This window comes from Budorcas taxicolor, chromosome 13, assembly GCF_023091745.1.
Source record: "Budorcas taxicolor isolate Tak-1 chromosome 13, Takin1.1, whole genome shotgun sequence".
Lineage (NCBI taxonomy): Eukaryota > Metazoa > Chordata > Mammalia > Artiodactyla > Bovidae > Budorcas > Budorcas taxicolor.
In genome coordinates this window covers 38,418,415-38,446,307 of record NC_068922.1, presented here as the reverse complement: position 1 = coordinate 38,446,307, position 27,893 = coordinate 38,418,415, and the positions used below count along the sequence as shown (strand labels likewise).

The following is a 27,893-nucleotide window of genomic DNA, read 5'->3' as shown; positions in this document are numbered from 1 at the left end:
TGTTATGCACGAATCAGGGGTTGAGTGGGTGCTCAGCCTACCACCCGTAATCTATGGCCTGCTGTCCTAGGGCAGAGCAGAACCTGCAGGGAGAGCAGACAACTCTGTGTTTCAAACACTGATAAATACACAGTTCATTCTTGAGACGCAAAGCGACCAGGCATAGTGGGATTATTTTGCTGGGAACTTCATATCTTTAAGTGCCCATGTCCTGCGGGGTGAGGTTTCTCCAAGGCCAACTACTAAATAAGCTGGAACACTATTCTTCCCTTAAATCTTTAGAAATCTATTGTACCTTTACTTCCAAAGTAGCACCAAAGGCCATTCGGAAATTGCCATTAAAATCTTTACTGAAAATTCTTTGGAATGTCTGCTTGAAGAGAGAAGTGTTGAAAGAATCTCCCATCACCATGTAGCCTCTAGGAAGAAAAAAGGAAAAAGAAAGTGAACCTTGAGGATGACTGAAAGCCATTCAGAGGCTTCCTGGGTATTGACAAACAATTAATTTAGAGAAGAAAGTAAAAAGCAAGCCTGTCTATAAAGGTGCTACTGACAATATACTGCTTGCTAATGGTAACAGCCAGTTCAAGCTGTACTCAGGAAAGACACTATTTTTAAAACATGAAACAGAATTATTTAGAACAACGCTTGTATCTTGATCACTATGACAGTTATATAAACCTACAAGAGATGACAAATACCTCACAGAACTAGAGATTTTAAAAATGAGTGCATGTAAACACTGGTGAGAGCCAAGTCCAGTCCATAATGGAGTTAACTGTATAGACTAAGTCAAGTTTCCCAGTTGTGACATTGTGCTGTATTTATGTAAGATGCCACCACTGAGCTCCCAAATCACTGCAGATGGTGACTGCAGCCATGAAATTAAAAGACGCTTACTCCTTGGAAGAAAAGTTATGACCAACCTAGATAGCATATTAAAAAGCAGAGACATTACTTTGCCAACAAAGGTCCATCTAGTCAAGGCTATGGCTTTTCCAGTAGTCATGTATGGATGTGAGAGTTGGACTATAAAGAAAGCTGAGTGCCAAAAAATTGATGCTTTTGAACTGTGGAGTTGGAGAAGACTCTTGAGAGTCCCTTGGACTACAAGGAGATCCAACCAGTCCATTCTAAAGGAGATCAGTCCTGCGTATTCATTGGAAGGACTGATGTTGAAGCTGAAACTCCAATACTTTGGCCACCTGATGCAAAGAACTGACTCATTGGAAAAGACCCTGATGCTGGGAGGGATTGGGGGCAGGAGGAGAAGGGGATGACAGAGGATGAGATGGTTGGATGGCATCACCAACTCAATCGACATGAGTTTGGGTGAACTCCAGAGTTCGTGATGGACAGGAAGGCCTGGCTGCTACAGTCCATGGTGTCACAAAGAGTGGACACGACTGAGCAGCTGAACTGAACCATTGGGAATTGCTGGATGAAAAGTACGGACAGATCTCTTTGTACTATGTTTGCAATTCCTTGTGAATCTTAATTACTTCAATTAAAAACTTAAAACAAAAATGATACAATCATCAGCTGCATGTGCTCAGCCACACTTGGAACATGCAGGGGTTCTCAAACCCTGCACATCAGAAACGCTCAGCAATTTTAAATACACTGATGCCCAGGCCATGCCCTGTGCTAATTAAATCCGACTTTAGGAACAGGACTCAAACCAAGAGTAGCTTTTAATGTTTGTGGGTGACTTGACGTGCAGCAGTTTCAGACCAGCACTGCACGTCTGTGGATCTCACCAAAATCCCCAGAGAGTTTGTTAAAATCGACCGCCAGGCTGGAGCCTCAGCCTCTGATTCAGGAGGTCTGGGGTGAAGCCCAAGTGTGCACATTTCTAATCAGGCCCATGGAGCCCTGAGGCAGCTGGTTGGGCCTCATCCTGCTTTGAAGACCATGCCTCCACAATGCCATCCACCCAAGGTGAGGACTTGTGCTCTCAACCCACCCCTCACTGCACCCTCCAGGCTGTCAGAAGTGTGGCTGCTAGGCCAGGGGAAGGGCTCCTAGTTTCTCTGGCATTCAGACCTATTCCCTACCCTTCTCACAAGGAAATGCTAAAGGCCACACATTTCATGCTTGCCATCTTGCCTAGGTGTCTGAACAACTCTAAGAAATGAAGTTCCTCTGAAACGACAGGTTCCTAGGGAAGCCTGACCTCCTTCCGATCATAGCTTCTTCCTCTGAGAGGTGCACCAACCTCCCCGGCCCAGAAACCGCAGCCCGGAGCCGAACGAATGCTCCTGTGAGCCAGCCTGGGCCCTCCTCATGGTTCCACCCCTCATTTCTCTTCCCTTAGAACCACCACTCTCACTTTACTCAGGGGCTCACTGTCCACATACCCAGTAAGATTTGGACAACACTTCATCTCCAGGAGTCCAGTCTGATCAAGGGCACAGGCGTAAATATCAATGCAGTGACCGTTTGCAGCAGTGCGGTTTGCAAGCATCTCATAGTGCTGCAGAGAGAGAAAAACCATCTTCATGGAACAGGGACATCACCATTTGGTATCCTCAAAGTATTTCGAGATTGGAAGCTACACTTTTTTTATATGGATGTCATAAACGAAACTGTCCCCATGTCCCCTGTTTGATCACATCCACTCTAACCAAGGTCTCAGAACTGGGCAGATATTTAACGTCAGTGAGATCTGGCAGGTCATCTCAGCAAAAGCAGCTCGCCTGCCACAGAGCATGGCCTGCGCAGAGCAGAGGTTGCTCCTGAGCAGCCGAAGCCCCGCCCCGGGTGACTACACTTACAGCCCATGGCCAGGAGCACCTACCTTGGTTGCCTTTTTCATGAAGCGGGCATTGTCTTTCTCAATGTCATGCCAGGAACGAATAGGAACCTTTAATTCATCTCCAACCACCATGCCAGGTCCCTGGGTGGGGGGTCCCCCAGTGAACAGCATGATCCTGGCTCCCGTGTTTGGAAAAGTGCCCTGTGACAGTGAGTGGCAGCATGTTAGAGACACACAGCCCGCCCCAAGCATACTTCCCACATAGATGCTGCAAACACACACTCCCTCGGCTGTCATGAACTGTCGTGAACACTGAAGACACTGCAGCAAAGAGCAGACAACACTACGGACAAGCAGCTTCTCACTTCCAGGCTGAGGCTCTGGAGAGCTTCTATTAATTTACTGTGATCCCACTGCCCTAATGGTCTTGTGTTTCTCAAGGAAACTTTCTATAATTTTCAAAACACTGAGGGCTCCTTCAGTGTGGACAATAATCATCACTGAAGTACGTTCTGATAAACTAACACAGCCAGCTGATTGGGGTCACAGCTGATTTTTCAGACAAGGCAAAGGAACACACCTTCTGCCATCAAGCTTGCAAGGTTTGGGGGTGGGGCAGTAAATTCTGAGTTACCTCCAACAGGCCTACAGCAATGGACAAGGCAACACCAGTGGATCGCAAAGGCCTCTTTCCCTGAGGTACAGGCCACGGGTCCCTCTGTAGTTCCCCAAGGAGATCAGTGAGGTTCATGTCAATCTTGTGAATGGGCTGCAGAAACCTGCATGATTTTGAATGGACATGTCAAGTCTGAGTTAATAAAGTACTCTCGTCCTCGGCCTACGCAACACATAGCTACTGCTCTTTAAAACGCGTATGAGAGCAGAAAAAACTTGCAGGTTTTTTTTTTCTTCAAAGTTGTCTCTAACTACAAACACAAAAAACTCAAAGCAATTTTATACAGGACAATCTCTTAAAGCCTAACATGTAACAATTTGCACATGTAGTGTGGAAAGAAAATCAATTTAAAACAGGAGCAAATCAGTTTAATTAAAGTTTAAGTGGCCAAAAAAAAAACAACAATCCTAAAGACATGCCTAACAGGAACTCAGTTCACGTAACGTTCACAAGCAGGGACAACCTTCATTGATCGTTCTGAAGACTCTCTCAATGTTTCTCTTAAACACTTGGAGTCATCAGGGAAACACCAGTTTCTTAGAGAAGAGGCTGTAACCATCACCTTATGTTGACCGACTGTTAACCCAGCCCTTGGCCATTCTAGGAGTGCAGCAGGCCACGTGAATTAAGTGCCCAGACTCAGGTTTGTCTCAGGACACTCAACAGAAGCCTTTCCAGTGTCCCCAGCTTTACAAAATGGGGGGAGTTCCCTAGTGGCCTAGTGGTTAGGATTATGGGCTTTCACTGTTGCGGCCCAGGTTCAATTCCTGGTTGGGGAACCAAAGTCCCGAAAGCTGCAGTGCTGCCAAAATTAAAAAAAAGAAAAAAAGGACAACAGCCATGTGTCTAAGGAGAGGGGAAAGACTGTGCCCAGTGCTCTCAAAACCTCTATGGTGATACAACTCTAAAAGGAAAAGCATCCTGAGCAAAACTGCCCCAGCATATACGTGTATGTATATATTTATATAGATTATAAATTTTAAACATACACTGATGTATTTAGCTTATTATTAAACATTAAATATTGATTAGGCTTAATCTTTTTTCCTCTTTAAAAATAAAATACAAAGCCCTCTCGCCGCACCCCCCTCACTCCCCACCCAAGGGGCCAGGCTCACCTGGTGGACACAGACGGGCGCTCCTGCGGCTGAGCCGGGCGCACTGGCTGCACGGGCATCGTAGGCTTGGTCAGGCCCAGCATGTCCTACACAAACCAAAAAGATGCATTTCTCGTAACACGACAAGAGAATGGCTCCTATTTTTTTCCTTTTCCTTAATGAAACTTTAAGAACTATCCCTGCTCCTGCCTGAGGACAAGCTGCACACTGACCTGGATCTGCTTGGCAGTAAGGTCCTTCGTACCCCGGAAGACGTAACTCTTGGAGATGCCCTCGCAGCTGAGTTCATGAACCTGTACCATCCTCCCAAACGTGATCAAACCCACCAGCGCGTCCGGAGGGAGTAGGCTCAGGGACATCTGCAGGGACTCCTTGAGTGCTTGGAGGTCATCATCCTCCAGACACGTGTCTACCACATACAGGAAGATCAGAGGGGATGGGGCACCTCGCTGGATGTGGAGAAAAATGGCATAACAGTTAGTGTACAGACAGATGTGACCTGCTCTTTTTAAAACAAAACAGGTATGTATTAAATAACAACTCTTTATTTACACTTGTCAGGGATAACAACATCAAAACAAACTTCTACTTACCTCATTAAAAGGCAGGTTTTATCAAAACCAACTGGATGCAGACTATTAGTATCCAACAATTTATCCCCCGTTTTGAATGCCAGGCCTTGCTCTAGGTCCTGCCATACATCAGCAGACCAAAAGGCCAGAGATCCCTATCTGCCTGAGGAGCTAACTCTCGAGAACTGAGAAGAGGGGCGGGATTGTGCAGGTGGGGCGGGGTGGGGATGGAGCTCCAACGGTAACTGGGAGGCTAGGGCAGTCTTATTAAGAAAGTAACATTTTGGATTTCAAAAGAAAAAAACAAAGAAATAACATGTGAGCAAAAAGCTGGACGGGAGGGAGGGAGCAATGCAGATACAGGGAGAGAGCTCCAGCCAGAGGAAAAGCCAGAACCAAGGGCCAGGGACACGTCTGTGCCCACAGACTGAGCAGTCACGGATCCCGCGGGCCTTGCAGCTGTAAATCGTCCATATGGGCAAGAGACACAGAAGAGAGAGTATTTCAGAAGAAACTCAATACTTAACACTGCTCCCTAAATACGTGACAATTACCTGTATCACGTACTCAATTGTAGAAAACTGGGGCATCAATTCAGCAGGCTGGTTCACCTCAGATATGCCTGCGTAAGCTGGAGGAAACTGGAGAGAACAAGACAGAGCAATGTTTCATGAGGGCAGACAGTTACACTATGTCTCTTATCTTCCATTCATAAAAATAGTAACAGTTTGATGACCACGTATTTATTCTGAAAGTGTAAAACCTAGAACATGTTACTAAAATACAAAAATCTATTAACACTGCCCTACATCACACAGGAACTTTATTTTAAATGCAGTTTTCGGATATGTTATAACTTCTAAATGATTAAAACACACACTACTAAAAACCGTTTCCTAATTGTTGCCTATAAATGAAGGGCTGAGATTTTAGCTGTCTTATCAATTATCTATGTGGAATCTAAAGCTTTTATTTAGATTTATTCTTCTAGCTGTGATCAATAAAGTAATACATGTTCACTGTAGAAAACCTGGCAAGTACAAGAAATTTCATGGACAGAGGAGCCTGGCAGGCTACAGCCCACAGGGTTGCAAAAGCTGTACATGACTGAGCGACTGAACAAGAAAAATATAAGAAAAAAGAAACAACTCCCCCATCACACACAAACCCACACACACTCCCACCACTTGGAGGCAGCCTCTGTCAACATCTCGGCTTCCACACTTGTTCTTAAGCACAGCTGAGATCATCTTGTATGCACAATTTTGCCACCTGCCTTTTGGTGACATAATGTTATAGGTGTCTTCTTTTTTCTCTGAAAACATTTTAGATTCGTAGCTTATATGTTGCTTTTCCTTTCCCCCCAAGTTAAAAATTGAGGTATGATGCCGTACATACCAATTTTACCATCTTTTTGAGTGTCCGGTTCAGAGGTCTTAAATACACTTATAACATTGTGCAACCACCTCCAACATCGATCCCCAGAACTTTTCTCATCTTGTAAAACTGAAACTCTGAACCTGTTAAACAATCTCCACTTCATCCCCATCCAGCCGCTGGCACCCACCTCTCCATTATTTCAAGTACCTCATTTAAGGGGGATCATATATGTTTGTCTTTTTCAGTTCAGTTCAGTGGCTCAGTCGTGTCCGATTCTTTGCAACCCCATGAATCGCAGCACGCCAGGCCTCCCTGTCCATCACCATCTCACGGAGTTCACTCAGACTCACGTCCATCGAGTCAGTGATGCCATCCAGCCATCTCATCCTCTGTCGTCCCCTTCTCCTTCTGCCCCCAATCCCTCCCAGCATCAGAGTCTTTTCCAATGAGTCAACTCTTCACATGAGGTGGCCAAAGTACTGAAGCTTCAGCTTTAGCATCATTCCTTCCAAAGAAATCCCAGGGTTTGGCTTTTTAGGACTGGCTTATTTCACTCAGTAATATCAGTAAAGCTCAACTACATTGTAGCGTTAAGTCAGACATCCTTGCATCTTAAGGCTGATTACTATTTCACTGAATACAGGACACTTGCTCACCCATTCATCTGGCAGCAGATACCGACGTCAGGTGAAACGTTTGGCTACTGTGAATAATACTGCTATGACTCAAAAAAGATGTCCTTTTCATTATAGGGGATTGGAGTGCAAAAGTAGTAAGTCAAGAAATACCTCGAGTAACAGGCAAATTTGGCCTTGCAATGCCGAATGAAGCAGGGCAAAGACTAATCAAGTTTTGCCAAGAAAATGCACTGGTCATAGCAAACACCTTCTTTCAACAACACAAGAGCAGACTCTACACATGGACATCACCAGATGGTCAACACCAAAATCAGATTGCTTATATTCTTTGTAGCCAAAGATGGAGAAGCTCTATACAGTCAATAAAAACAAGACCAGGAGCTGACTGTGGCTCAGATCATGAACTCCTTATTACCAAATTCAGACTTAAATTGAAGAAAGTAGGGAAAACCACTTGACCATTCAGGTATGACCTAAATCAAATCCCTTATGATTATACACTGGAAGTGAGAAATAGATTTAAGGGACTAGATCTGATAGACAGAGTGCCTGATACTATGGAATGAGGTTCGGGACACTGTACAGGAGACAGGGATCAAGACCATCCCCATGGAAAAGAAATGCAATAAAAGCAAAATGGCTGTCTGGGGAGGCCTTACAAATAGCTGTGAAAAGAAGAGACGCAAAAAGCCAAGGAGAAAAGGAAAGATATAAGCATCTGAATGCAGGGTTCCAAAGAATAGCAAGAAGAGATAAGAAAGCCTTCTTCAGTGATCAATGCAAAGAAATAGAGGAAAACAACAGAATGGGAAAGACTAGAGATCTCTTCAAGAAAATTAGAGATACCAAGGGAACATTTCATGCAAAGATGGGCTCGATAAAGGACAGAAATGGTCTGGACCTAACAGAAGCAGAAGATATTAAGAGGTGGCAAGAATACACAGAAGAACTGTACAAAAAACGGCTTCACAACCCAGATAATCACAATGGTGTGATCACTCATCCAGCCAGACATCCTGGAATGTGAAGTCAAGTGGGCCTTGGAAAGCATCGCTAGGAACAAAGCTAGTGGAGGTGATAGAATTCCAGTTGAGCTGTTTCAAATCCTGAAAGATGATGCTGTCAAAGTGCTGCACTCAATATGCCAGCAAATTTCGAAAACTCAGCAGTGGCCACAGGACTGGAAAAGGTCAGTTTTCATTCCAATCCCAAAGAAAGGCAATGCCAAAGAATGCTCAAACTACCGCACAATTGCACTCATCTCACATGCTAGTAAAGTAATGCTCAAAATTCTCCAAGCCAGGCTTCAGCAATACGTGAACCATGAACTTCCAGATGTTCAAGCTGGTTTTAGAAAAGGCAGAGGAACCAGAGATCAAATTGCCAACATCCGCTGGATCATGGAAAAAGCAAGAGTTCCAGAAAAACATCTATTTCTGCTTTCTTGACTATGCCAAACCCTTTGACTGTGTGGATCACAATAAACTGTGGAAAATTCTGAAAGAGATAGGAATACCAGACCACCTGACCTGCCTCTTGAGAAATCTGTATGCAGGTCAGCAAGCAACAGTTAGAACTGGACATGGAACAACAGACTGGTTCCAAATAGGAAAAGGAGTATGTCAAGGCTGTATATTGTCACCCTGCTTATTTAACTTATATGCAGAGTACATCATGAGAAACGCTGGACTGGAAGAAACACAAGCTGGAATCAAGATTGCCAGGAGAAATATCAATAACCTCAGATATGCAGATGATACTACTCTTAAGGCAGAAAGCGAAGAGGAACTAAAAAGCCTATTGATGAAAGTGAAAGAGGAGTGAAAAAGTTGGCTTAAAGCTCAACATTCAGAAAACAAAGATCATGTCATCCAGTCCCATCACTTCACGGGAAATAGATGGGGAAACAGTGGAAACAGTGTCAGACTTTATTTTTTGGGCTCCAAAATCACTGCAGATGGTGACTGCAGCCATGAAATTAAAAGACGCTTACTCCTTGGAAGAAAAGTTATGACCAACCTAGATAGCATATTCAAAAGTAGAGACATTACTTTGCCAACTAAGGTCCGTCTAGTCAAGGCTATGGTTTTTCCAGTGGTCATGTATGGATGTGAGAGTTGGACTGTGAAGAAGGTTGAGAGCCGAAGAATTGATGCTTTTGAACTGTGGTGTTGGAGAAGACTCTTGAGAGTCCCTTGGACTGCAAGGAGATCCAACCAGTCCATTCTGAAGGAGACCAGCCTGGGGATTTCTTTGGAAGGAATGATGCTAAAGCTGAAACTCCAATACTTTGGCCACCTCATGCAAAGAGTTGACTGATTGGAAAAGACTCTGATCTGGGAGGGGTTGGGGGCAGGAGGAGAAGGGGACGACAGAGGATGAGATGGCTGCATGGCATCACCGACTCGATGGCCGTGAGTTTGAGTGAACTCCAGGAGTTGGTGATGGGCAGGGAGGCCTGGCGTGCTGCGATTCACGGGGTCGCAAAGAGTCAGACACGACTGAGCGACTGAACTGAACTAAACAGAACTGAACAGGAGCGTGTATCTACAAGACCCTGTTTTCCATTCTTTTGGATATATATCCAGAGGTGGGAATGCTTCATCATTTGGTAAACATCACTAATGATTAGTGACCATGAGCACCTTTTTATGTGCTTATTGGCCATCCATCTATCATCTTTGGAGAAATTATCTCTTCAAGTCCTTTGGACATTTCTGAATTGGGCTTCCCTGTTGTTGACTATTACGAGTTCTTAAATATTCTACACATTAATCCGTTAGACATACGATTTGCAAATACTTTCACCCACTGTATGAGCTGGCTTTTACTCTCTTGAGACTGTCTTTTTGATCCAGAAGAATTTTCACAATTAATAAAATTAAACGGACATCAATTCTGAGTGTAATAGGGTGTAGGAATGTTTTTAAGACTTGCATAAACTTCTGAATCGCCCATGGAACCCTGAATGGTGGGACTTCCCTGGTGATCCAGTGGCTAAGACTCCATGCTTCCAACGCAGGAGGCCTGGGTTTGATCCCTGGTCAGGGAACTAGATCCCACATGCTGCAATTAAAGATTCTGAATGTTGCAATGAAGCTCTCATGTGCCTCAGCTAAGACCCGGCATGGCCAAAATAAATGAATTTTTTTAAAAAATTACTGAATGGTACCTGCTTCTAATTCTCAAGCTTATACTCAGTTATCAACTGCAGGCTGGTCCTTTATCACTGGACTCAGTGTGCACTGAGCATGAGACTCACGATTATGATCAATTTAAGAATAAGTAAATTATTAGTATCTTAAAATCTACTAGAACAGTACATATTATGATGAGCATAATCAATTATTTGCTAACTGCTTTACCAAGGTATGGTTTATATACCATAAAATTCACTCATTTTAAATGCACAATTCAGTGATTTTTAGTAAATGCACACAGAACTGTGCAATACTTATCATAATCCACTTTTAGAGTATTTTCTTCATAGGCACAGTTCGTGTCAAAGAGAATTCTCTCTCATCATTTGGGAGCTCTTAGCTCAACAGCTTAAAAATGCTTAAATCAAAATAAGATAAATACTGATATTTTACCCTAAAAGTTAGAAGGGTCAGAAAATGAAAATCCAGTATCCAATTAAAATAAATTGAAGTCAAATGTAATATAAACACCTCATCTGTTTTCCAAGGTAACAAATGCTTACAGAGAGCGTACTTAGAAAAAAAGAGAAGGGAATTCTATGTCCTCTCCACAGCAAACGACAAAGACTCAAATAAAGAAACGGAAAGACCATTTAAAAGAAAAATCACGGATGTTCAATGTTCAATATTACCAGGGGAGACCCAAATTCACCTCAATTTTTTCACTGTAGGACAACAAACTGAAACACAGGGAATACTTTTAAAATAATTATATTCACATACCTGATTTCTCTGGAAACAGAAATTACAGGCCCAAAGCTTTGCTCGATAATCAACCTGACTGTGAGAAAGATAAAATATTACATCCAGGTATTATTTTCATTTTTAACACAGTACTGAGCGGGGGATTTTTGTAGAAACAAACACCTCTGGCATTAATACGTCTCTGGTCAATAACGTGTTTTAAGCTAGAAGACATTTACATGTAAACTTCAAGTTCAGTTAATCTCTGAGATGTGTGTTCCTATGTGGGTGCATCAGTGGATGAAGGCACTCAACACCTTCTCTGCAGCTCGAGTTCTGGCTAAGGACACAAAAAGGCTCCTTCAAGGAGCAACAGTGAATGGCTACTAAACCCTTTTTTCTCTTTTCTGACTTCCTAGATAATATTTAGAAGTTCATGAGCTATAAAATTTATTCACTACTTTCTATGGCCCCGTTATCTAGACAGTCTTTATGATTTTCCTAACATTTTTACTTTTCAGATATGTGAAACTACTAAATTTTAGTACTAAAAAGTACATGTCACACAGGAAACACTCCTCAGATTTGAACCACACTTAGTTCACTTGAAGAAGTTGGATAGGAATGCTTCTGGGTTGATACACTTGCTAAAATTTGTTGCTTGCCCCCTGCTTTCTAAGTTTAGAAAATTAATATCAGGGGCTATTATTTTAAAAGAGCAGCAGCATCTTAAACATGGGCACATCAAGTAAAAGCAAGGAGAATGAAGTAAAAAAAAGTTCCCTTATATAAAAATTTTATCCTTTAAAGAGTATTTATGACACTCTTCATTTGTTTACAAATTCTTTCAAAGAGTGCCCACATTTACAAGAGTGATCACAGGTCACTATTCCAGGTGCAAAAAAAAGTTACACTTAACAATAATATCTTTTAAGAGCTCAAATTTCTTCTGTCTGTTATTTCTTCCTGCCATATGGGATCACCATACCAGGTAGGTGTGACAGAACTGTCTAAAGCATTTGGATTTTTCTGGAAAAAGCTTTAAAGACACCAATAAAATGAACGGTTAAACCAAAAATAAACTGCAAACCAGAAGGGAAAAACAACAACCAATCCTTTCCTTCCACGTCACCCTGTAAGTTCTAATTCTATTTGGAGTTATCAGGCCAGAGGGATTCCCAAAAGCACTCATTACCTAAGTATCTCACTATTCGCTACTCATCTCAGATCTGACATCTTGCCCAAATGAATCACTTTTATGAGAATCATGTAAATGTCGGAATTTATTGCAGTTATCGTTTTTACTGGTTTTTAAAAGAGTTCATACCAAAGTGGATTGAGAATGGCTTTGCAAGTTGGCCTGCTGCAGAGCACTGGTTCATACTGTACGGGAGGCAGGTCTGGACGTTCTTTTAAAGGAGTGAGAAGACAAGCAAGGGGAACAACCATTCTTGTAGCCTCGAGTCTGCTGGAAGGCCACACATTCCAACTAAAACGCACACCATCACGTTCTTCATTCTGCTGAATGAACTCCAGGTATGTGGCCATTGTCTAAAAAAAAAACTACAGATAAACCCTTAATTGTATGTGAAATTCCCAACTGAACTTCAAAAAAAAAAGATGATGACCTAACGCAACATTCTTTAAACACTTAAGTCTAGAAGAACTTGTCACTGGAGGATGTCAACGTCTCACTTCTCTCTGACCCCCAAGGGTCAGTTAACTTTATGGCTACTTTCCTTTTCCTTTCTCAAATCCCCGTTTCTAGCACTTAAAAAAAATAAAAGGGGCGGGAGGTTTAAAATCACTTGTTCATCTCTAAGCTGCATGCAGTTGAGTAAGAGTCATTTAAATCTCCTCAAACAGCACATTATCACTTCAGCCAAGCAGATTTCAACCCCGTGTTCAAGCCCTGTTTCAGAAGCTGGCTACCTTCCTCCCTGACCCCCTTTCCTCCTGATTCTATTTCAGTAAAACTTGTATTAAAATTTACATTCCAAGCGATCTTGGTTTTGTGCCCTTTTCCCTCTTTCCATTATTAACTACAAAGAAAAGACCTAGATACTGATGCTCAAATGCTATTCATGGAGTGAACAGCCCCCAGTGCTTACCCAAAGTACTTCTTGGGATCACCGGAATTAAAGGCCAGTGGACTACTACACTACATACACACCTCACCAGCACCTATCCTCTCACCACAGTCACTTATGCTCATGCCTTGAAAGATTCCAACTTTAACAGCCATTCAGATTAAGTACATTTTCCAAACCCAGATAATGCCAATTCCCCTGAGTGCTCTATACATCCTGTTTACATAACTAAAATCTAGGCTAACGTACAGTTCAGCTATTAGGTAGGATTCAAGGGAACAAAAAACTCAACAAATGGGAAAAAAGGCAAATTAAGGTATCTATTACATAAGTGGCCTCTAGTGCTCACTTATGCAATGCTAAATAATGACTGTCTCCAATTATTTTAAGATGTACCATACTGTTAATAACTCGGACAAAGAAAACAATATACAGCTTATAAATGTGAATGAACCGATTACTCTGCTACACACAACATTGATCATAGAAATTCCAAATGTCTGTTCCAATTAAACCCCTGAGGCATATGTTATGTCTGGCGAAAGTGGGAAACTGAGGCACTATATACACAGAAACACTTCCACAGCTTCCTGGGCAGCAAAAGGTAATTTAGGTGGGAATGAAAGCACTCTCAGCAAGCACCTCAGCAGCTTTCATTTAGTGACCATTTTCCTTCTCAAAACATTTCCTTACTAATAGGTACTATATCTCCGTCCTATGTCCCCAGGCATCTACATATTAAAACCTGCACTGTCCATTTCCTACTGCCTCTCTTCCCCTCACTCAACAGCATGGATTGTTAACTCTGGGCTCACAGCCAACAAGGAACTTCACAAGGTCAATAAATCCTTTGAAACTACATGCAAAACTGTGTGCATGAGCCAACAGTGCATTAAGATCCTGTATATGTATCTGTAAAAAAAAAAAATCTGTACCATTCATCCTAAGCAAGGAGTCCGAAGACCTGGGTTCTTAGCTCCGACTCCGTTACGAAGCGTAAATCATTTAAACTAATTCTCGAGTTTCTCAACTTTAAAATGGACGTTGGATCCTTCTGGGCCCCCTCCCTCGAGTCCGAGGGATTCTGCGCCAAAAGCAGGCACACCGCCCCAGCTGGCGGGGACCGCGCCACTCTCAACAAACCCTTGGGTCACCGATCCCCTCAGTTCCTCCGCCTGCTGGGAAAAGGCCTCGCCCCAGGAGTAACCCACCCGCCCTCAGCAGAGACTCTTATCCCAGCTCTAGGCCTCCCATCACCTGTCCTGCCCGCTCACCTGGCCCAGGGAGCTCACCTGGCCGCAGCCTTCCGCAACCACAGCTGCTAAAAGCCGGGCTCCGGCTCCAACCACCAAGTCCACCTCAGCTCTAAGCCGATTGGTCAGCACCCTTGTGCGTCACTCTACGGCGCCGTCCGCTAGCCAATCAAACAAAGCCTGGGGGCGGGAGAGAGGAAGGAAGACATTCAGACAGGCTACGCCGCCATATTGAAACAGGGCAAGCCAGATGCGCTTCACGCCTCAAAATCACAGTTCCTCAGAATACACGTTTTTCCACGTTCAACTCTAAACCCTTCTACCGCACGGAACACAGGCGCCTACAGAACTGTTTTCTAGGCGCAACTGGGGCGCCTCAGGAGCTCGCCGCCGTCCAATAAGACGCCCGCTCCCTTCAGTGGGAAGTCCCCCTCATCACCTTAGTTACCGGGAAGCGAGAATGATGACGTCTGGTCCCGGAAGAGGGCGGGGCTCCTCGCAGAGGAAACCGAAGTTGGACGGAAGGAGGTGTCGGCACGCATGAGGGGGCGGAGCTAAGGGAGCGTGGGGTGCGTGCGCGCAGTCCAGTCGTTGAACAGATGTATAATTACGGGTGTTCTTTGTCTTGTGGGTGTTCCTGTTCTGGTTTGCGCAGGTGCATTGAGGCTCTCTGCGGGGCCTGGCATTAGTAAACAGTTCTTGTCTATCCCTGTTATCCTTCCACGAGAAGGTGAATAATTGGGAGCTGTCGTAGTCAAGCATTTTAAGAGATTAACGAAACTCCTAACGGTTAGGACGCAACTTTCTACAACCACTACTACCGTTTTACCCCCTCTAAGTGGCAAAACGGAGCGCGTTTGTTAATCTAATTCAGAGATACCGCCTCTGTGTAGCATATAAGAATAAGCAAAATTATATAACTTTAAAACTATTCTTAGATCATAGCAAGGCGTCCAAGAGTTAATTAGCTCAAGTTAGTTCAGTTCAGTTCGTTTCAGTCGCTCAGTCGTGTCCGACTCTTTGCGACCCCATGGACTGCAGCACGCCAGGCTTCCTGTCCATCACGAACTCCCAGAGTTTACCCAAACTAATGTCCATTGAGTTAGTGATGCCATCCAACCATCTCATCCTCTGTCGTCCCCTTCTCCTCCCGCCTTCAATCTTTCCCAGCATCAGGGTCTTTTCAAATGAGTCAGTTCTTTGCATCAGGTGGCCAAAGTATTGGGAGTTTCAGCTTCAACATAGTCCTTCCAGTGAACACGCAGGACCGATCTCCTTTAGGGTGGACTGGTTGGATATCCTTGCAGTCCAAGGGACTCTCAACAATCTTCTCCAACACCAAGTTAATATTAGCACAAAGAAATGACCAACAGATCATAGAAATAAGTTTCAAGTTGATGTACTGTGAAGTTACTGTTAATATGAAAAATTTTCAGGAATTCCCTCACCATCTAATGGTTAGGACTCCCATGAGCTCACTGCAGAGGGCCTGGATTCAGTCGCTGGTTGGGGAACTTAGCTCCCACAAGATAACGCAAATTCTATTCCCCTAGGTAAGCCAATGAGAACAAAGCTCCTTTAAGAGATGTAGTAATCTAATTTGTCAGAACTCTCTAAAGTTACTTGCAGGAAAAAAAAAGTTGAATAATGGTTCAGTTTTATTGAACAAATTTACAATTTTCATGTTTCTAAACCATTATGTAAGAGTAATGTTAGGGTTTTTTTTTTTAAGTAATTAAACTGGTGTAACTTTAGGATGTTCAAATCAATTATTCTCTGAGTAAGGAGACACAATTAAGGTAATACACATTTGTGTTATATTTCACAGTGCAAAAATTTTACCATGTCCAAGCTCATGCTGCTTGCCCACACAACAGGCTAATAAATCAGGAGACTACTTTGTTGGGGCAAAGAATAGCAACTTTAATCTGAGAGCCAGCAGAGCAAGAAGACTGGTTCCCACCAGATTGAGGAGGGGATGTGTTGATTTCTTCTTTCCTGCACCCATTCACAGGTGGGTCTGGTCAGGATGTTTCCTGTGAACTAAAGAAAGGTATTTTAGCTTAACACACAAGCATGGGAGGCAGAGTTCCTAAACTGGATCATTATGGACACTTTAAGCTTATAGACGAAATCCCTTTAGTGATTAACTTGAAGCAAAAGCAGTAGAATACAAAGTTTAAAGTAAAAGAAACAAATCCAGTATTGAGTCAGGTTTATTCTTCTCTTTTACAGAAAGACACAGCTGTTTTTTTTTTCAACCAAACATTGGAAGACTATCATTTGCCAAAAATTTTCTTGAGTTATTTGAACCTGGATTCCTAGTACTAGAAATTTCTGTAAGAAGGATTTTTTTTCAATCTATCATATTTTAAGTATTAGAAATTTATTTATTTTAGGAATTTCCTTACTTTAGGAATAGTGAATTTTAGGAATAGTTGATTTATGTGATGGTGTAGTTATCTTGATAAGTGTGGGAAGGAAGAAAATTTCCTCTGTTCTTCTAGGTTCTTCTGGCTGGCTGAAAAATTAAATCAACATGAGACATTAGCAGGAGAAAATGAAACAAAAATTTAATAACATATACACAGGGGAAAGACCAGGTTAACTAAGTAACTTATCAAAATGTTTGAAACCCTCACCTTAAAAACCATCCTCAGTTCAGTTCTTTTCAGTCGCTCAGTCATGTCTGACTCTTTGCGACCCCATGAACCGCAGCACGCCAGGCCTCCCTGTCCATTACCAACTCCCAGAGTCCACCCAAACCCATGGCCATTGAGTTGGTGATGCCATGCAGCCATCTCATCCTCTGTCGTCCCCTTCTCCTGCCCTCAATCTTTCCCAGCATCAAGGTCTTTTCAAATGAGTCAGCTCTTCACATCAGGTGGCCAAAGTATTGGAGTTTCAGCTTCAATATCAGTCCTACCAATGAACACCCAGGACTGATCTCCCCCAGGATGGACTGGTTGGATCTCCTTGCAGTCCAAGGGACTCTCAAGAGTCTTCTCCAACACCACAGTTCAAAAGCATCAATTCTTCAGCGCTCAGCTTTCTTTACAGTCCAACTCTCACATCCATATATGACCACTGGAAAAACCATAGCCTTGACTAGATGGACCTTTGTTGACAGAGTAATGTCTCTGCTTTTTAATTGCTATCTGTGTTGGTCATAACTTTCCTTGCAAGGAGTAAGCGTCCTGTAATTTCCCGGCTGCAGTCACCATCTGCAGTGATTTTGGAGCCCAAAAATATAAAGTCTGACACTGTTTCCACTGTTTCCCCATCTATTTGCCATGAAATGATGGAACCAAATGCCATGATCTTAGTTTTCTGAATGTTGAGTTTTAAGCCAACTTTTCCACTCTACTCTTTCACTTTCATCAAGAGGCTCTTTAGTTCTTCCTCACTTTCTGCCATAAGAGTGGTGTCATCTGCATATCTGAGGTTATTGATATTTCTCCTGGCAATCTTGATTCCAGCTGTGCTTCCTCCAGCTCAGCATTTTTCATGATGTACTCTGCATATAAGTTAAATAAGCAGGGTGATAATATACATTCTTGATGTACTCCTTTTCCTATTTGGAACCAGTCTGTTGTTCCATGTCCAGTGCTAACTGTTGCTTCCTGACCTACATACAAGTTTCTCAAGAGGCAGGTTAGGTGGTCTGGTATTCCCATCTCTTTCAGAATTTTCCACAGTTTATTGTGATCCACACAGTCAAAGGCTTTGGCATAGTCAAGAAAGCAGAAATAGATGTTTTTCTGGAACTCTCAACTAAAGACTAAAGAGGATATTGAGAGTGTGGAGTGAGTTATCAGACGTCACACAGTAAATAAGGGCAATGTGGTTGGGCAGATTAAACTCACTGCCTTCTTCATTCATAACTTTCTAGAGATGTGGTCATCCTCTTCCTAGTACAAGGAGGGAGACAACCTACAAATGGAGATGCTTCTTACAAATATAAATGTTTCTTACAAGAGGATAATTCCTACTGGCTAATAGTTTTTTCCAAGTCTGCTGTTTCTTAGAAAATAACCAGCTTAAAATAATTAATACACCAAGAGACATATTTGAGGGAGGCAAATTCTATTCCCCTATGTAAGCCAATGAGAACAAAGCTCCTTGAAGAAATGTAGTAGGCTGATTTGTCTCTAAAGTTAGTAAACCATTTCACTCACAACAAAAGTTGAAGACCTTTCTTTTTCAAAATATTTATTTCTTTCTTTCATTTTCGGGTGCACTGGGTCTTCATGCTGTGCCTGGGTCTTCATGCTGTGCCTGGGCTTTCTCTAGTTGCAGTGAATGTGGGCTGTTCTCTAGTTGTGGGGCACAGGCTTCTCAGTTGCAGTGGCTTCTCGTTGCAGAGCACAGGCTCTAAGCGCATGGGCTTCAGTAGTTGCGGCTGGCGGATTCCAGAGCACAGGCTCAGTAGTTTTGGTGCATTGGCTCATTGCTCCGCGCCACATGGAATCTTCTTGAGCCAGGGATTGAGCCCATGTCCTGTGCATTGTCAGGTGGGTTCTTATCCACTGAAACACCAAGGGTGTCCCCAGACCTTTCTTGGTTACAGCCATGAAGACACAGACATGAACAGAATGTAAAACAAAGAATGTTGTCTGCTATCCATTTCTACAGGGATCAGTCATGAGCCACTGCAGCCTCTGATCTACAATACACCCTGAGAAGAATTCAGTACAAAACCCAGGATGAAACATTAAGTGTTTTGGATAGACAGGCCCCTAGACAGGCTAGTGAACACAAGTTAATGTGCTTGAAACACACTTAGGCCAGACAATATCTAAACATCAGAGCCCAGAGTAGAGAAAGTTTTATTGAAGGCCATACAAGGTAATGAGTGGCTCATGCCCTCCCCCCCTCGAAAACCCAGAACTCCCCAAAGGGTTTCAGCAAAGCATTTTTTTTTAATAACTAGGCTTTGAGTCCTAATTCTGCCCACCCCCCCCCCCTCCGCCCATTCCCCTGCTGCTATTGACTGTTATTGGCTGATACTGACTATTCTACTAAGAACCATTTTGAAATCAGGAATCCTCAACTAATAAAACGGGTTGCCTTCTGCTTTTAGGAAATTAAAACACATTTTTTATAGAAATATTAGTAATTTTAGGTAAGAGATAACACATTCTCGGGATACCACACTCTGTTCCAAATAAGGGGGGTTGGGGGGATGGGAGCGCTAGTGGTTTACATCTGCTGGATCCCCACAAGATTTGCGGCGCTTCCAGTGGAGCAAGTGGACCAGCGGCTCACAGGGATATGCGCTTGCCACCGCGGAACTACAATTCCCAGAATCCCACGGGGCAGGCTCCCCGGTTGATCAGGCTCCCCGGTTGATCAGGCTCCCCGGTTGATCAGGCTTCCCGGTTGATCAGGCTCCCCTGAGCACCACAGGTCTGCTGCACACATGGCTGCTCCCTGCAAGGCGGTGATCATTCCGGGGAATGGGGGCGAGGATGTGGCCACCCACGGGTGGTACGGCTGGGTGAAGAGGGAGCTGGAGCAGGTAGGAGCCGCCCCGAGCTGCGCTGGGAGGGTCGGCCTGGCGTCGCAGGGCGCCCCGCTCCCACCCCTTCGTGCAAAGCCCTGCCACCCTGTCTTAGATTCTGCAAGGAGGGCTGGAAATTTGGCTGGTGAAGCAGGCTGGAGGGCTTCTCTGAGGCTAGAGTCCTAGGTTCACCTCTAGAAACTAGAGAACGCCAGCTCCCCGTCTCCTCTGCTCTCTGCTTCAGACTTTTAAATATTTTAATTCATAATGTTGATATATACAAAGGATGTACGTAACACGTGTGTTCATCCTGAAGCACGATGTAATCAATACCGGAGAGTCCTGTCACCAAGCTGAAATCTAGAGCCTTCCCAATACCTTCAGAGCCATCTGTATGTCCCTCCATCCCATTTCCCTGCCCTCTGAACCAGTGAACCAGTGAAGTTGTTCAGTCGTATCCGACTCTTTGCGATCCCACGGACTTTAGTCCATTCCTCCATCCATGGAATATTCCAGGCAAGCGTGCTGGAGTGGGTTGCCATTTCCTTCTCCAGGGGATCTTCCCCACCCAGGGATAGAACCCAGGTCTCCGACATTGTAGGCTGACGCTTTACCGTCTGGGCCACCAGGGAAGCCTGTTTTTAAATTTACTCCACTCGGAAAAAAATGTGCTTTTCAACCTCCATATGTATGCTTTAAACAATACCTTGGTAAATTTGGCTTGTGAGTTTTATAACAATGGCATCTGTGTGTTGTCTTCTGAAGGCTGAATTTTTTTTAAAACCCTCTTCCGTAATTAGGCAATGACTGTTTCCTGAGTTGCCAGCCCCTAGAGCAGGTCTAGAATAAAATCTCAGGCTTATGGCTGAGAGCCACGATGGAGCTAGAAAAGCTGTCCAGGAGGATGGGATCTCCCACTCTCTGTACCAGCTTTGTGGGCCACATCTTACCTATTCCCTGGAGCATAGTCATATTGGCTTCAGGTGAGTTTGTCCGGAGCCCTCTGTCTACATATACACCGGTGGTGATAAATGGAGATCTGTAGATGCACATATAGACAGCTGCAGAGCTGGCTGGATGGAGAACTACTGACAGGTGGCAGTTCATGAGGAGGGACTGTTTGTTCATATTTAATCCTATAGCACTTAACCCACTTCATTTCATAATAGAAGCAAATACTTATTGAACTGATAAAGCTCATATCAGGTGTCTCATTTCTTATTAGCCATTACTAGTTGTAATTAAGCTCCTTATAATAGTTTTTCTTTCCCCCTCATATTGTAGATACCTGGTTTCCAGTGTTTGTCTAAAAATATGCCTGACCCAAGTAAGTTTTTTAAATCTATCTTTAAAAAGCCTCCTCTTGTTGGGTTTTGATCTTGCCATTTTCTGGTAGAGAAGCTGAAGGGAATACATACCTCAGGATGAATGATGGCAAGTATTTGGGGGGAGGAGGCTACAAACCAAAAGATGTGATAGAAAGTTCTAGGAGGAGCAAGAAGAGCACCCAGGGTTAGTAAACTTTAATTTTCAACTTTGTAAGCAACTTGATTTTCCCTTCTATAAGTCAAATATTTTCAGGCAGAATTCATGGGTTTTTCATTTGAGGCAGAGATGTGACAAAAGTTATAGCATCTCTATGAGATCCTAATATTAGAAAATGTAACCTTGCCACTTTTGTTCTGAGCATGTCTGTGACTTGTCTCGGGAATTTCCTTCTTGGAAAGAAAGAGTATATGTGGACGTCAACTTAAGAGACAATATTGTCAAGAGGATTTCTGTTTTTTAGTTGGAAAGTTTACATTAAAACTTCAGAGGTGTATTTTTTCTTTAGTATTTCCTTACAAGAACATGGTAAAAAAAAAAAATAAAAACAAAATTATTTACCCAAACTACAGATTTGAGTCTTTCCAACAGCAACACGGAAAACTTTGACTCCGTGAAAACAGCCTCATCCCCTCTTGGGGTCCTGCAGTTTACGGAGCAACCCTGTGTTAGAAGGGTGGGCAGGATTGAACTAAGACTGCCCCTGTTGAGTGACAGACTCTTCCTTTCCCCTGAACCTCAGTCACAGCACGAGAGAGCATCTGGCTGCCTTTCATGGAGACGGAGCTGCACTGTAACGAGGAGACCATCATCATTGGCCACAGCTCCGGGGCCATCGCGGCCATGAGGTTCGGTCCTTGTTGAATGTCAACCCCTTCCCCTGCCCCTGCCATGGACTCCAGCCATGCTTGCCTGGGAAATAGCTGGTGCATGTCTTAAGTTTCCACTGCAGAGGAAACAGTGCTGCCCCCAGAAGTGGTAACATGATCTGTCCTAATTCCTTCCTGGTTTGGTTAGTGGATTAAAAAGAAATTTAATCCACTCAGACACAGATACAGTGATCCTTTTAAAACATGAGTGCCTCCAAACCCCAGCAGCTCCCGACCCTCCCAGAACGTCTTGGCCTTCAACACCACCACCACCCATGTCATCTCTGCCATCTCCCCCTAGCTGCCCCCAGCCTGGCTTATAGACCTCACCGCAGTCCTTGAACACTCTGAGCACGCGCCTTCCTTAGGCCCGTGCTGGCCACCGTCCTACCTGGACTTAGTCCCAAGACAACCTGCGTGGCCTTCTCCTCTCCTAAGTCTCTGCTCCACGTCACCTTCCAGTGAGGCCTTCTGGAATCACTCCCTGTGAAACAGCAACCTCACCTCACTGAATCTTACCCACTTTATATCTGTGATGCCCCTTATTATCTATAGCACTTTTTTATCATCTGACATCCTATTCATTTCTTGTCTGTCTCCTGCCACTCAAATGTAAACTTCATTAGGTGGGACTTTGTTATTCTGACACTGAAACCCCAGTGCCTGGAGGAATATCTGGCATATGGTAGGTGCTCAATAAATCCCTGTGGAAGGGTGGAGGCTGTTAACCACCCCCACCCCCAGCCCTCGGGGTTCACGGGCACATCCCTGCTGGCTTCTAAGGCCTAGGGTAAGGACAGAGCTGGCTGAATAGCCTGTTAGGGTTGGGTTTCCTCCTTATTTGTGAGGCTGGATGACAAAGGATTATTGTTTTGTGTGGCCTCTTGTCCCACTCAGTCTCTCAGGATGTCACATGAATTGTTTGTCAGAGAAATCTTGCCAGGTTCCATAACCTGTGAGCCACACCTGTTGAAGCTACGAGAATGCTTTCTGATGTGGACCTGCAGAATCATGGTACAGTCATAGTGTTCACAAGCTGCAAGGGGTTGTCTGGAAAATAAAGAAATCACTTTACGCCAAAATTTGTACCAACTCAAGGCCAGCTGAATTTTTCTCAGGCCACTGCTCATAACCACGTGCCTTCTTTTAAAGGCAGGAGCCCCTTCCTGAGCCCAGTCTCTGCCCAGTGAGGGAACTGTCTACACAGTCAGCTGAGTGTCTGCTTGCCGGGCACTGTTTGAGGGAACAGGGCCAGAAACAGCAAGAAGGCCCAGACCTGCTCGGGGGGTGGGGGGGTGGGGACAGCTGTGACACAATGCAAACGGTTAACAGCACAGAGTGGAGCATCGTGCAAGAGGCAAGGTTCTGCAGTAGGACACAGACCACCCACACCCATCACCTGGGCTGGGGAGGTTGTCATGCCTTAGAGTGCTGATTCCTGGGCCTCGCTCTCAGTCCTCTGAATCAGATGCTCTGGGGCCGAGCCACGGAATCTGTGTGTGTTAACCAACCAGGTAAAGCCAGTTCGGGCTGAAGGTGGATGCACCCACACATCGAGATGAACGATTACACTTGTTATGCTTATTCCAGGCGAGGCCTGCACTACTTTGAGAACTGAGTAGAAGCTCAGGTAGCCCAGGTGAGGCAATTGCCTGCTGGGCTCCTAGTTCTTCTGCAGTTTGCTCTTTTTCATACCAAGCTCAGCAGCCTGCACCACGTGCTTTCTGTAAGCTGAGTCAAGTGACTGTGGGTGGCTTACTGCCTTTCTGGGAATTACATTTAACACTAGACTTAAGCTACGTCATTCCTGTCTCTCCAGGTACGCCGAGACACACCAGGTGTATGCTATCGTGTTAGTGGCTGCGTACACATCTGACCTGGGGGATGCGAACGAGCGTGCCAGCGGTAAGTCTGAAGGCAGAGACCCTGGGGAGAGCCCCTCCTGTAGTCAAGGGGCTCCATGATAAAACAGCACTGTCTTCTGACAGGCTAACAAGACATCTAATCACACATGAGAAATACCCACCACCCATCTTTAGATATAAGGTAGGCACTTAGAGCGGTGGACCAGCTTGTGATCCACAATCTAGAACTGAGCCCCCGAACCACACCCTCCCTCTTCACCAGTAGCCACGGTATCAAGCCCTACAGATCAGCAGACTCACAGTGGGGTTCGGATTCTTCAGGTCCCTGCTGTATTCCTCACTAGAGCAGCTAGGGTGGAAATGGTCCACGGCGCTGAGAGGCTCGGTGCTTTTCTCACAGGCTACTTCAGCCGGCCCTGGCAGTGGGAGAAGATCAAAGCCAACTGCCCTCACGTTGTGCAGTTTGGCTCCACCGATGACCCTTTCCTTCCTTGGAAGGAACAACAAGAAGTGGCCAACAGGCTGGAAGCCAAATTGTACAAATTCACTGACCGCGGCCATTTCCAGAACACAGAGTTTCATGAACTGGTTAGTGTAGTCCGGTCCATGCTGAAAGTACCAGCGTAGACAGGATGGTTCCTGCTATCTGCGTAACAACATGAGAGGAGGGCAACTATCAGATTATTAATAGTCAATGATCTCTGTTATCACATGAATACTGACACATAAAACAGATCCAATTAAGGCCCCAAATGCCTAAAAAAACAAGTTTCAATTTTTAAACAGCATTTTCGTTCTCAACAGAATCTACATCTCCTCAAATTGCTATGACCTAAAATATTCCTTTTCCCACTTGGTAACGGACAGGGGACAACTTAACCACCCTTACCTGTCCAAAGTGAGTAAGGCAGAAACAGAACGTAGGTTTCCTGACCCCCCAGTTCAGATTAAAACAGGTTTCATGTTACGTTGAAGAAGCTACACTGCTCTCTGACATAGAACTTTGCGATTTTCGGGGAAAGAAAACATGACTAAAGGTCCAGAGTGTTGGTGAAGAGCTCTGAACGCTCTTCAGTTGGGAGCTGACCCCAGATGTTAACCCAGACCAAGTCCTTCCCCTTTGACACCTGACCCCTCATCCTCAAACATGTCAAGAGGGACACACAAGGAGGTGGAGGCCGGGGCGTGCAGGGGCAGGTGGTAAACATGAGAAAGGTCAACTGGATCGGCGAGGATCAGGCCAGACCTCTGAGGGCACCCGGGCAACGAGCAGGGAGAACTCCTGGGCCCTGTGGGTCGCCATGTGGGAATTTGCCAAGATATTGCCAATCTTTCTGATTTTTCAAGAAAAACAAATTTATATAGTGGGTTTTAAATTTAGGGACTATTGTGTGTGTGTATATATATAATCCATATGTACATGAATTATGTTCAGTCCACAGACATACGGGTTATGTTAGTTGGCAACTACAGTGTAAATAAATTTACAAACACTGTGAGACATGAAGTCCAGGCCATCCCTGTGTGACCTCTGCCTTAGGTATTCACTTAGCCAGGTGCTGTAAATTTTTCTCTGTAAAGCCTGAGAAACAGACATCATGTTAAAGGACAAAGTCATGGGAACAATTTGGATTCTGTTAAATATTTTAAAAAATGATCTTTCCATGCCTCAAGTTTTGCTCTGTAGAGTGCTCCACCTTTCAGTCTCCATGGGCCTTGAGATCTCTTTTAGCATCATTCCATAATTTTCCTTCTAATCACACTCCCTCAAAAAACCCTTTCTCATTTTCCAATGTTTTTTGGCTATGATGATCCCTAAGATTTGCCTCAAACACTTTCCAGTAAATTCACACCAGACATTTGCTTCAGTAATGTGAATTCCCACTATTTATACCTCCTGAAGATTCAGAGGTGTCATTTGAAGCTGAAGAGTCTTGATTTCTAAATGTGCTTTTAAAAAGTCAGGAGACAAATCTAAGCTTTCAGCAGTAACAACCTTGGGGGGCTGGGAAAATTGGTAGGTATGGTATGGTGTACATCTCTTGTTTACTTCCTACAGCCAGGGAAGTTCTGAGTTTGCTGCGCTGAATGTGTCTTTTATAAGTAAAAATAAATGATGAGTTAGTGAAAAGCAAAGTAGATAAATCAGTTGAATAATTCTCTTGAGAGAGGTTGTTTAGCACTGATATGGCCAAGCCTGTAATCAAAGTTTGACTCTGTTTGAATTATTTGGCAGTAGTAATTGTTCTATGTATGCTATTTCTTGTTTTCTGCAGTCCTTTCTTAAAAGTAAAAACTTATACAAATAACAGTCCATAGTACTATGTTGTACTCTTTCTCTGTAGAAAAAAACAAATACATACAATTGAGAAATCATTAACTTCGCTATTCTTCATTCCTGTAAAAGTAACTTGAGTTTAGAGCCATGTGGCAGTCCAGTTGTGCCACTCAGCATGGCAGCCAGTAGCCACGGGGAGCCAGCAGGACAAGGTGCAGTTCTTCATTCATGGACGCCACAGTGCAGGTGCTCTGCCATCATGGGTGACCAGCGGCTGCCTTGCTGGACAAAGATACAGAGCATCTCCATCCTGAGAGAAGGTTCTCCTGGACAGCACTATGCTAGAGCACGTGATACATTCTTCCCTCACCCACCACCACAGTCGAAGTGACTCCACTGAGTTACTTTTGATTGGTTTGCTTAGTTAATCACGATAAAAATTACTGCCCCATAAAACTTACTTATCACCAAACTGAGATCAGAGAAGTCACATGACAGAATCCCACATGAAGTATTCATTAAAACTATCAGATCGTGGCCTTTCATGATTCTCTGTTTGACTCTGTATGTACAGATCAGTATAAACCAGAGACGGGCCTTGACAGACTCCAGGGAACATCTGTTTTCAGGTGAGCAAAATGTCATACACTAAACAGAGATCAGCTGTGAGGAGTAGGACTTCACGTCCGGTTGGACTTTGTGGTGTCGTTGTGAGCCTAGAGCCCCACAGTTTGTTCTGGTCAGAACTTATTCCTGTAAATATCCATGTAACCAACATCAGAGGTGCTGTATTTTTAAATCACCTCTTTCCTTCTTAATATAGAATGAAAAACAGGATAAGGGGAAAAAGTTTAAAGGGACTCTTTAGTCTGGTAGGCAAGGAATACTTCTGGTTTAGCCACAGACTGTCAACTTTAAACAATCTCTGGCCCTCAAGATAATAGTACAAAATCTGTATTTAAAAAGAAAAAAAAAAATCAGTATTTAAAACACAAACTGGTTTTCTTTCCACTTCTGACTCTGACAGGCCAGGTCCCAGGAAGGCAGATACTCATCTTACCAGTCCACTCTCGGGGGAACAGAAGCCCTCTGTAGTTTTGGGCTCTCAGACCCTTCTGAATCTTACACATACCCAATAACTGAAATGATCTTTGTTTCAAACACCAGTGTCATCAAATGCTAATTCTATAGAGCTCACCATAGAATTTACATGGTTCTTACAAATTGGTTACTGAGTTTTATTTTACTATTTATCTCAAAATAATCCTTGTGATGGTTCTCCAAACTGGGGTTTGAAACCAGGCCCCAGTAGTAACTTTCCTTTCCCTTGGCCCCTGGCTTTTGACCTGGACACAGAAACCTTTAAGTGGCGCTACAAAGTGAAAGTATGACAGCTGAGATTCTAAAAAGCCCTATAGCTGAATTCTGTGCAACAAAACATCAGGTGACCCATTGTTTTCTATTCAGCTGAGGATTGGGACTGAAAGTGCTACTGAAACTGAGGACAGTTATAACAACTTCTTGCTTAGTTTAGACCTGTTATACCATGATATTTAAGACAATATGGAAACAAATTGAAGATAGGATAAGGAAAGAAGAATGATACTCCCTCCCCGACAAAAGGAATGGAAGGCAATGGATTATTTTTAGTTTTAATTTTAGTTAAATAAGAATCTAGGGGAA

The 27,893-nt window shown here is 43.9% G+C and overlaps 2 protein-coding genes across 4 annotated transcripts in view; one reads left to right on the top strand and one right to left on the bottom strand.

Moving 5' to 3' along the window:
* The window catches only part of SEC23B (SEC23 homolog B, COPII coat complex component), a 33,943-nt gene extending 19,474 nt beyond the window's left edge, over nucleotides 1-14,469 (bottom strand). The window contains exons 1-10 of one of the 3 annotated variants that reach the window (XM_052650559.1): nucleotides 14,409-14,469; nucleotides 12,354-12,589; nucleotides 11,066-11,123; nucleotides 5,679-5,765; nucleotides 4,765-5,001; nucleotides 4,553-4,638; nucleotides 3,393-3,537; nucleotides 2,801-2,959; nucleotides 2,361-2,476; nucleotides 296-419 (exon numbers count right to left, since the gene is read on the bottom strand). In XM_052650559.1, the coding sequence (XP_052506519.1) occupies nucleotides 296-419; nucleotides 2,361-2,476; nucleotides 2,801-2,959; nucleotides 3,393-3,537; nucleotides 4,553-4,638; nucleotides 4,765-5,001; nucleotides 5,679-5,765; nucleotides 11,066-11,123; nucleotides 12,354-12,574 (1,233 nt within the window). In that variant the 5' untranslated portion in view covers nucleotides 12,575-12,589; nucleotides 14,409-14,469. Of the gene's footprint in view, nucleotides 1-295; nucleotides 420-2,360; nucleotides 2,477-2,800; nucleotides 2,960-3,392; nucleotides 3,538-4,552; nucleotides 4,639-4,764; nucleotides 5,002-5,678; nucleotides 5,766-11,065; nucleotides 11,124-12,353; nucleotides 12,590-14,390 lie in introns of all 3 variants that reach the window. The other 2 variants (XM_052650558.1, XM_052650560.1) reach the window with 2 other exon arrangements.
* Nucleotides 14,470-19,791: 5,322 nt separating this feature from the next.
* On the top strand, nucleotides 19,792-24,682 carry RBBP9 (RB binding protein 9, serine hydrolase). The gene is made up of 5 exons (XM_052651220.1): nucleotides 19,792-19,890; nucleotides 21,157-21,199; nucleotides 21,941-22,046; nucleotides 23,887-23,972; nucleotides 24,333-24,682. The coding sequence occupies exons 1-5, from the start codon at nucleotides 19,792-19,794 to the stop codon at nucleotides 24,557-24,559; spliced, it is 561 nt and encodes a 186-aa protein (XP_052507180.1). The 3' UTR covers nucleotides 24,560-24,682.
* The last annotated feature ends 3,211 nt before the right edge of the window (nucleotides 24,683-27,893 follow it).